The 9,518-nt window shown below is 39.6% G+C and overlaps 3 protein-coding genes across 3 annotated transcripts; 1 reads left to right on the top strand and 2 right to left on the bottom strand.

The window, feature by feature from the left end:
- The first annotated feature begins 2,853 nt into the window (after positions 1–2,853).
- Positions 2,854–5,476, top strand: LOC143180104 (coiled-coil domain-containing protein 63). Its single transcript, XM_076379637.1, has 6 exons — positions 2,854–3,201; positions 3,266–3,600; positions 4,015–4,238; positions 4,312–4,574; positions 4,695–4,984; positions 5,152–5,476. The coding sequence occupies exons 1-6, from the start codon at positions 2,854–2,856 to the stop codon at positions 5,330–5,332; spliced, it is 1,641 nt and encodes a 546-aa protein (XP_076235752.1). The 3' UTR covers positions 5,333–5,476.
- A 148-nt stretch (positions 5,477–5,624) lies between these two features.
- On the bottom strand, positions 5,625–6,892 carry LOC143180904 (coiled-coil domain-containing protein 42 homolog). Its single transcript, XM_076380949.1, has 4 exons — positions 6,777–6,892; positions 6,410–6,698; positions 6,081–6,320; positions 5,625–6,001 (listed from the first exon to the last, which is right to left on the bottom strand). Exons 1-4 carry the CDS (start codon positions 6,890–6,892, stop codon positions 5,669–5,671), a joined length of 978 nt encoding a protein of 325 aa, XP_076237064.1. The 3' UTR covers positions 5,625–5,668.
- Positions 6,893–7,137: 245 nt separating this feature from the next.
- Slh (sec1 family domain containing Slh) lies at positions 7,138–9,346 on the bottom strand. Its single transcript, XM_076380948.1, has one exon. It carries the CDS (start codon positions 9,162–9,164, stop codon positions 7,275–7,277), a length of 1,890 nt encoding a protein of 629 aa, XP_076237063.1. The 5' UTR covers positions 9,165–9,346; the 3' UTR covers positions 7,138–7,274.
- Between the last annotated feature and the right edge of the window lie 172 nt (positions 9,347–9,518).

The raw sequence follows: 9,518 nt of genomic DNA, 5'->3' as shown, positions 1-9,518 counted from the left end.
GCGTTCGAAGGCGCAAATAACCTGTCGGTGTATCTCGAGGAATCGGAAATGGTCCAATAGAATCATAGGTTAGAATCAATCAAAATCCAATTTCCTCGATCTCCAATCGATTGTCAATCCACCGTCTCTCTATTCACGCGCGGAAAACGGGGCGAACTGTTACTGGGACTAATTCCGCTGTTCTGCTCCGTTTCCTCGTTGTTGCACGCGAGCCTCCAGACATCAACTATATTCCTGTTTCACCGGTAGAAAGTCAACAATGCAACCGCGCTCCGAAACACAACAGGCGTGGGTATACCGTACAAACTGAACCCCTCCACCGCTCGATCGTTTCCAGGTGCAGTGCGCACGTACACACGGTGCTCGTGGCTCCGTTCACTGAGAGACACAACCGTTCCTGCACAGAGGTAGGATTGAAACGTCAGTAGAGCTCGTCGATTCGACAAACACAGCTGAGGCCCAGCGTCAGGCTGACATGTCAAGGAACGGTGGCGCTCGATGGTCGTTCGCGTGTGTCTCGTTCCTTGTGAATATCGATGTAACCTTCTCAACGTTGCCAGCCACCACGGTCGTTTCTTGTTATCCTTAAATAAAGATGAAGGTAACGTCGGTCACAGCGTTGGCCACTTGAAACGCTACGAGTCACAATGGAGCGTTGTTGTGGTGGCTTCTGTTGATCCTCGGATTTCACGCAATCGCGGGTCCTTTCTGCCTCTGCCCACTGGCTCGAAGCGTCGCCGTGAACTCGCTGCTCGGAACAACACGCGCGCAGGGACGCGGACACGCGAGGCGGCCAGCTCGCCACACCGTGGTCGGCCAGGTAGTGACTCACTAGCCGCCAGTGGAAAATAAATATTACGGAATCGGTGCTCGGAGCTCCTCGGCCAGGTAGAGATTCTCCCACCTCCGTGGTTCCCTGGCTGAAAGTAATTCGTTCTGCTCAGTTCCGTCGCTAAAACGCTCACTCGCGCCGCCTAAATTCGATCGACTGCAGCTATCTCGATTTCGATTGCTCGCATTGTCGCACAGGTACCTTATCGGGCTGGATTATCTTCATTGAACGAAGATAAGCGGGTTTATATCGCGCACTGTATTTAGAGTAATTAGCGTTTCGCACAGTTTGCGGTTGCTGGAATGATACACGCGGGAAAATGACGAGAACGATGCGTGGAAGGGTTACGTACCCGTGCACGAAACGATCGACCTGTCGACCTTCCCCTCTGAAGGCATACTAACCTCTCCCTTGCCCGTGCCCACCACCAACCGCCTCCCCACCACTTGACCCACCTGGTCGAACCGCCACCTGACTCGATCTCACGAAATCTATGGATCGTATTTAATACACAATCCGCCTACGTTTTCCTTTGAATGTTATGTATACCTTTTTTATGTAAATTGTTTAGCTTTTTCTGGGTTTCTTGGGACTCTTGTTTTGCTTTGCGTTATGTAAATAATGGTTAATGAAAGGCGAAGCTGAGAAGAATATAGTGCATAGTTTTTGGTAATATATACGGGGTGTCTAATAATTATTGGGTCAGACTATAGGTAGAAGTTCTTGGGTTGAAAATAAAAGAATTTTATATGAATATTGTATGAGTCAGAAGAGAAATACAAAAAACACAATGGTCAACTTTGCATTTGGAAATGTAATGCACTGTCTAGCCTCTAGAGAGTTAGAAAATCCGTTCCGTGCGAAATGACTCAGGCAATTTCACTGTAATTCCATCATTAAGCTGAACTAATGTGTAAAACAAAGCATTCTCACGAACGAAAAGTAACTTGACTTGCCATACTGTGTTTTGTTAGTACGAATAAAAAATGTTTGAAACAGGATTATTGCTTTTTGAGTGTGTGTTGATCACGTCACCGTTCGTTTATGTTTATTATCCGCGTAGGTAATGCTGTGAGCCGATCATGATTGAGCGTTCTACTTAGTAAAATAAATGCTTAATTAAATGCAAGTAATAACGTCAGTTAGCATTAAGAGGCTCGCACCATCTAGTGGTTTCCCAACAAACTGGTTCCATCAGGAGAGCCAGGAAATCACCTTGATAAATTATGATGACCCATTTCCAATGTCTCCAATCCTACAGACGATGTACCGCTTATTCATATTATCTGCTTTGTAAGAGTTCTAAATCTTCATACATTGATGTGAATATGTTTGCTCGTACATGCAGTAATAAATTTTGCATTCATTCATATTTTATTTGCGTAACTGTATATTTCTCCTTCCGGTTTTTCCTTTTCGATTTACTAAAGAATGTATAGAAGTTCCTTGTGCGTCGAAAGTTATGTTTAGCATTAAGCATAAGAAATCGGAATATCTCGCTGCCATGCGAAATCGAGATCCCTGACACTATACACCCCTGAGAGGGTGCTTGGCAACCGGAAGCACCAACAAGAACAACGGTGCCGCATATACAGCTGGCAGAGCTATACAGGGTGGCAGATGTCTTTCTCAAATGTCGCCGTCGATCATCATCGAGGATCACGTTTGGAAAGTATTTTCCTCCCCTCCGTGGGTCCTCGAGATCATCAAAGTGGAAGGTGAGGAAGATACTGACGAGGACGCTGGCTACTTCCGCAAAGTTCTCTGTTCTCGCGAATCTAAATACCCACGAACGTTTAACAAACAGTGAACGATAATAACCCCATCGCTCAAACGCCAACAAGTAGTGTATTACTTTTAATCACTTATAATAGTCAATTGTTCGGTGAGTAATATTGGGAACCATTCTGTACTGAATGCATGATCATTTACCTTAGCACGATAATTATTTAAACAGTTACCGAGCATCAGAACTAGCGTACTTTTAAAACTCGTCGAGATTGTAAGCGCAGAGCCCGACAATGACGAGCAAACAGCAAGCGCCAGATGAGCTGGAGCTCGAGGCGATGGCGCAAGCCGAACTCTCGAGATTGAAGAGGCAGTACAGGATAATGGAGAATGATCGAGTGGCTTGCGCGGAGGATGCGAGATTGCAGCTCCGCAATCAGAAGAACATGATCGACCGTTTAGAGTACGAGAAATCGGAACTTATCCTTCGTATTAAAACAGCAACTTCGAAGAATTTCATTCGGAAAGATGAGGAGATGGAGGACAAGCTGAAGTGTCTCTTAACGCTCAAAACGAAGTACGATGAAATGATAAATTCGGAGAAGCGAGAAATAACAGAGCTTGATGAACAGATTCTTAAGGTTTGCAAATCACTTATACTCGTTACAGGCATTCGTTAAAATAAGTTTTGGTAATTTTTCTTAGCTGTCGAAAGAAGTGACGAGCTTGAAGATGAAAGTTCGATCAGATGCGCAGCTTAAGGAACTGGCTGATCGTCAGAATAAAGCGGTTGCGATGCTGGAGAATCGACTTGAAGTGGCAACGAAAAGATTCAATCATATGATCGCTGAAAACGCGAAGCTTCGACAGGAAATCGATATGATGCTTGTAGAGAGAACACAGTTTACAACACTTTGGAACAAACTGATCGGGCAGCTGAACACTGGGAAACAAATTATTAATGACTTGATAGAACAGGCTACCATTGCGTTTAATCAAAGAGACGAAGAGTTGAATAAGATCGAAGCTCTTCGTGAAAGGTATAAACGAAAGCGTAACGCATATTTTAGTTTTCTTCCGTCAATTCTAGGAAATGAAGCTAGAAACGTGCTGCATCAGGTCAAGTTTCGCGACATGCTTTAGCAAAGAGAGGTTGCGAAAGCTGAAAATACTGGATCGTTGTCCTCATAATTCCGAGAGTTGCATTAACAACCAGAAAGTTATCCATACTTCGCGTAAAATAAATTAATCATCGTTGTATTAGAAACTCGGAAATGAGAGTAGCGGTTGGGAATCAATGGCGCGTGAAAACATCCGGTGATCTCGCTTCTGGATCCGATTATCCAATGTCTTATTCGTTGAACCGTTGAAACACTTGCACTTTCCTTGCTTCTAGTAACGCTGTAGTCCACAGTCGTAGACAGAAATTATTATTGAATTGTATTTTATCAAAGGGGAATGAGAGACCTCACAACTCACGTTTCCGAGATGTGCGAGCTACAACGAACCTTGGACAATGAGATGAAGCTTCAGGAATTCCTCGGGGTTAAAGGACAGCATCGAGAGATGGCTGATTTGAATGCAAAGCGTGCAGCTGAGAAGAAAGCGAAGGCGGAAGAGAAGCAAAATAAAATTGCGTCTTATAAGAAAATTCTACACTTGATTAAGGAATTTACTGGTATCTCTTAATCCTCTCATTTAAGATAATAGTTAAATAATCAGACTGTATACTAAATTGTTTCACTGTCTAGGTGAGGAAGAAATTGATAAGCTGACTGCACACTTCATCAAGCAAGAAGAAGAGAACTTCGCTCTATTCAGTTACGTGAACGAATTAAACGATGAACTGGAGAGCTTACAGTCGAGGATGGTTCAGCTGACAGCTGCCATAGAGGAGGCACGTGCTCTGACCGAGCATCGTGGTCAACAACAAGCCGAGACATTGGAGAAGCTCAAGCAAGAACTTGAACAGCAGACGACACTGGCCGATGCGGCGGAGGAATCTCTGGCACAGGTGATGGCTCGTTAATCCTATCGAATATTGAAAGCCTAGCAATTCGAATTCCGCGATTAAGAAGGTGGCTTGCTTAAAGATCGCTGAGTTATTTCTAGGCGAATGCCTTTGGGATTTCAGTGCGAGGACGTTCTAGAAAAGCTATTGAAAGGAATAGATTCTCTTTTCAAAGCAATACGCTGTGACAATTCGCCGATCTTGGAGTTACTGGGCGATAATGAACAAATTACGCAAGGCAACGTCATGCTGCATCTAGGAATCATCGAAAAACGTATCACAGAAATGTTCCACAAGGTGTATTGGATGGACAGGGCCACCAAGTCGCAACAGCTGCGACTCGATGAAGCAAAGAGACCTATAATGAGAGTACCCCCCATTGAATATATAGCCCCTACCCAGCCTTGTGCCCTGTGAGTCCTTTATTCCATGTTCCTTTCCATCTTCCACTTTCCTTTAACGTTGACCACATCCTCACAGCAATATGGGAAACTTTTTTTTAAATTTTTTATAGTGTTTCATTTTAACGTCATTCTTTTTTCTGACAAACATACTTTAATAAAACGTTTCAATCGAACAGATGCGTTGAAAAAGAAGAATTACAAATTGTATCCGAAGGATTGGAACAACCGCTATCACGCAATGAAGCCACAATGAAGTTAAAAGAAAGACTCCAAGAAGATTATTCAGATCTCCTACATAATATATCTGGCTGCCATTTACCAGCAGCTAGGAAAGTCATTCAAAAGAGATATCAATAAAATATTAGAGGAATTTCGTGAGTTATCGAATCATTAACTCTTACGAAATGTAAGTTTCGATCTTCTACTTAATGATGCAACATTGATGTAAACTACAGAACAGGTTTTACACAAATTTTCATAAATGAAAGTAGTGTTTTTTATGTATCTGCATTGCGAATTTTATTTAAGAAGAAAGAGGGATATTACGATCTTATACCATTTATAACAAGTTAATTATAATTGTCTTTAACTTATCTTTAAAGAGTAATAGCGTATTTATTAGTATACATTTTATTTACGATGAAATATATTTATGTACTAACTGCTTACAAAATCATTTCTAGTTTTATGCGCTTATCCCCTCCCTGCCCGTTTCCTCGCAACTTTGATGATTCGTTTTAGCTCAAGGATAGTTCGCTTAATTTGTTCCAATTGTTGCTCAAAATCGTCTTTAGCCAAACTAATAGGCATATGTTTTCTCCTACAGATCTGTTGGTACAAATTCCAGCAACATATTTTCACTTGCGTGTGCTCCAAAGCTTTCTCCGCAACAGTCACTTTAATTCTAGAGACAATCGTCTCCCACCTTAAAGCTTGCGCTTGTGCTTTCTCGCGTCTGGCCTGTAGTTGAGCTAACTTATTGTTCAACCCCAAAAATTTCTGAGACTTCGCCTCTGTCATATGATACTGTAAGAAAAGAAACGCACGATTTTCGGATGAAACGAATAAAAAGCTAATGGATTTTACGTATAAAGAACTCGTTTACTATTTCTGTTCCTGTTTCTTCTAGCATTTGTAAGTGTTGATCTTGATGTACGGCCAAGATCTTCCTGGCTTCCATTAGAGTTTCGTAACGATTAAAAACTTCAGCGATCGATTGGAACTCTCCTGTTTCGGCGACCACTCTTTCCAAATAATTCTGGTACTTTTTATACTCTCCCACATGTTTCTTCATACTTTCTCGAACATTCGTCAAGAAAGTTAGCTTCTTATTGAACTCATTGATCTGAAAAGTGTACTCTATGTTAATCAGAGAGGATTACATTCAATTTCTTCAAAAGTTAAGTAACTGTTATTAACTCATTTTAATGTTACTTCTGCCTGCCGTTTTGCTTGACGTTCCAGCTCTTCTTTAATCCGAACTTCTGCGCGTTCACGTTTTTCTTGATTATCCTTAACGAATCTGTTAAACCCTATAAACGATTCTCGTAATATTAATTCCTGACGCCTCATTTTCTTCCACTGCTCGTCCATGAGTCTTCGTTTTCGCTTCTGTTCGTCCCATTTTGCGTGTAGTTTTTCTTCGACGTGTGCTAAGTCAAAATGTGCTCTGACTAATTCCGATGCTGGGAAAACTCTTGGTTTATCCCATTCAGGATGTTTCCTGGTATTCAAGGTACATTAATAAGAAAGCTTTAAAATTTATAAAAAAATAATCTCTATATTTCATTTGCTACATTACTTAATTTTACGATCCTCTTGCTTGGACAGAAAATACTCTGTGACAGCTTTTTGCGGATCTGTTGGAACCACAGCACGTCGTATGAAGTTCTTCGTTCCTTCTTCTATAGTAGTCATTTTAATTTTTTATGATTTTATATGAAGAAAATAACTAATACGATACGCAATAAATTTTTAATAGAATATGGAACGATACTACATAACTATGCGTGAATTCATTGATCAAACAATTCAAATACAGGTATGTTTGCTTACAGATAAAAATTCCCTAGATTTATACAACATTCTAGAGACTATTCGAACGGATATAACTATAATCACGTGATCGTTATAACTAGGACGGTCAAATATATCTAGGGAAATTGTATCTAAAATATTATTTGAATTTTATTTATTTTACATTTTTACAAGACAATAACAGCAATATGAAAAATTAGCGTATGTCATAAGAAAAGAGGAGATAAATATACATGTCCTTAGAATATTAATTACATAATTTCTACGAATGAACTTCTTGTCCCAGAAGTGAAAGTTGCTTAAGCAATTGCTTTGCATTAATAAATGTCGTTGATCCATATGTAATTCGTTTATTAACTCCAGCACCGCTTTTCTGTTTCACATAATCGACGAGATTTTGGTATTCTATGTAATTTCCACCACCAACAATAAAAACGATTACGTCTTGGAATGTCGGTCGATTCTTTGGCATTTGTTCCGTATGTTTTAACTGCTTGGGATCCAAATAACAGTAATCATCTGTTTGAGATGATTGTCTAGATTCCATTAACTCGTCTACTACCTTTGTAACCGGTAAATTATGCTTTTTAACAACTAAATTCTTCACACCTTCCATTACAAAAGATGATCCCTGATTCATAAGTTTTGAGAACATGCTAACTGTTTTAGTTCCACCACCTTCATAGTTATTTTGGATTTCTGCTATTCTAGTATAACTTCTTAGTCGCTTTATGTAAAGTAAAGGATTTAAGTCACATTCAGCTGCTAACAATGCTGCTTCAAGCCTGTTATAGTCAGTATCTGACATATTTGTACATATGTAATATATAATAGCAAGCCTTAACTTGTCTTCAGGAGTACCACAGTCTGGATCGCTTATTGTTTCAAATACACTTCTATCTAGTGTTTGCTTGCTCATAATCTTCTCCTCTAATTCAAAGAATGTATCAAGCCTTCTAGACTTTATAGAATTCAGAATACCTGTTGCAATTGATGTATGCATATCTATCAATCGTTTCATTTCCAGTAGTTGCGGTAAAGAATTTACAGCATTTGTTAAACGAGCCGTATTATTAGAGACCATTGATACTGCAACTTCGCTATCATTATCAATACCCATTGAGGACTTCAGTTTCTTAACATCCTCTTCAAAAGTACGGTATTGCTCCAATTCTTCCTGTATAGCTTCAGCTACTCTTGGGAATGGACTGCCTTTATGTTGACACCAAAATCTATCTCTATTGTCTAATTCATAGGCTCTAGTTTTTGACCGAGTTCCTCCTGCAGGAGACCTTCCCACATTTTCTTCGACAACAAGCCTGTTTAATGCCATTTCTAATACATCATGTGCCAATGCTTGATAAGTCCATGTGTGATGCAATGGTGTGGCCATATCTATATTACGATCTAATATTATGAGAAGCGGTCTTTGAAAACTATAGTGACCAGTTGTTTCACTTTCAAACAAATTATTTCTTGTGTCCCATACATTTTCCCTTAACTTTTTATCTATCATTTTAGCAACCATTTCTGCAGCATTTCCCCTTGGGCATCTTATAATTGGAACAGTTCCCAGTGTCACAAACACAGAGAACAGACAGTCCACTATAATTTCCATAACAGACTCCATTTCAGTATCTTTCACTTCTCCCCGATTAATTGCATGATATGATATAATATCACTATTTTGATGCCTAAGAATGAAGAGATCATCTTCCAATGATATAAAGTTTAAATACTGGTCAAATACTTTGTGAATATTTGACACAACACCTCCTAATAATGCGGCAGCAGCTAAGTCTTCCATTTTCTGCCGAGATATTGGTGATATAAAATTTAAGTGATATATGTCGTATAAACCATTTTGTAAATCCTGGCCAATCCTGCCAAGATTTTCATCTGTCGGTGCACAGAAGTAAATAGCTGGTACTTCAGGAATAGAATCCCTATCGGAATGCAACTGCATATGGAGTGTGATACCAAGTTCTCTAAGTTCCTTTACAGATATTAAAGGTGAGATGATATCTTGCCCAAGTCGATCATAAATTAAAACCTTCCATACTGGTACTGCTTCTTCTAATTTTTGTTCAGGCTGATTTAAATTTAACATCTGTTTTAAGGCATTTATTTGCCTGTCACGTAAGCTCATCATGGTTAACCCGCTTATTTCGAGTCTTTTTCTTCGAAAATATTTTCTGTCTCAATAAATACTTTCTTTGGATACAAAAATGCTTTGGGAGGATCAACGTATGTAATTTCAGAACTACATACAGAAACAAAATTTCGAAAACACCATCTCCCAAATAAACACGTCAACATTAATCCTGAATTGTCAAAAAGTATCCCAGACGGGTATAAGACACTAGTCGAACATGATGCATGCAGTATAAAATATAGGCCACATCAATAGATTTTTAAAGTGACGCAAAATCTCTAGGCTATTACTACAATTTTCGTGAAATATAATCAAAGTGTTTATAGTAATAGAATTTCCAATTAGAGAACT

The sequence above is a fragment of the Calliopsis andreniformis genome, chromosome 6 (genome assembly GCF_051401765.1).
Source record: "Calliopsis andreniformis isolate RMS-2024a chromosome 6, iyCalAndr_principal, whole genome shotgun sequence".
Classification (NCBI taxonomy): domain Eukaryota; kingdom Metazoa; phylum Arthropoda; class Insecta; order Hymenoptera; family Andrenidae; genus Calliopsis; species Calliopsis andreniformis.
This window is presented reverse-complemented; position numbering and strand designations above follow the sequence as displayed.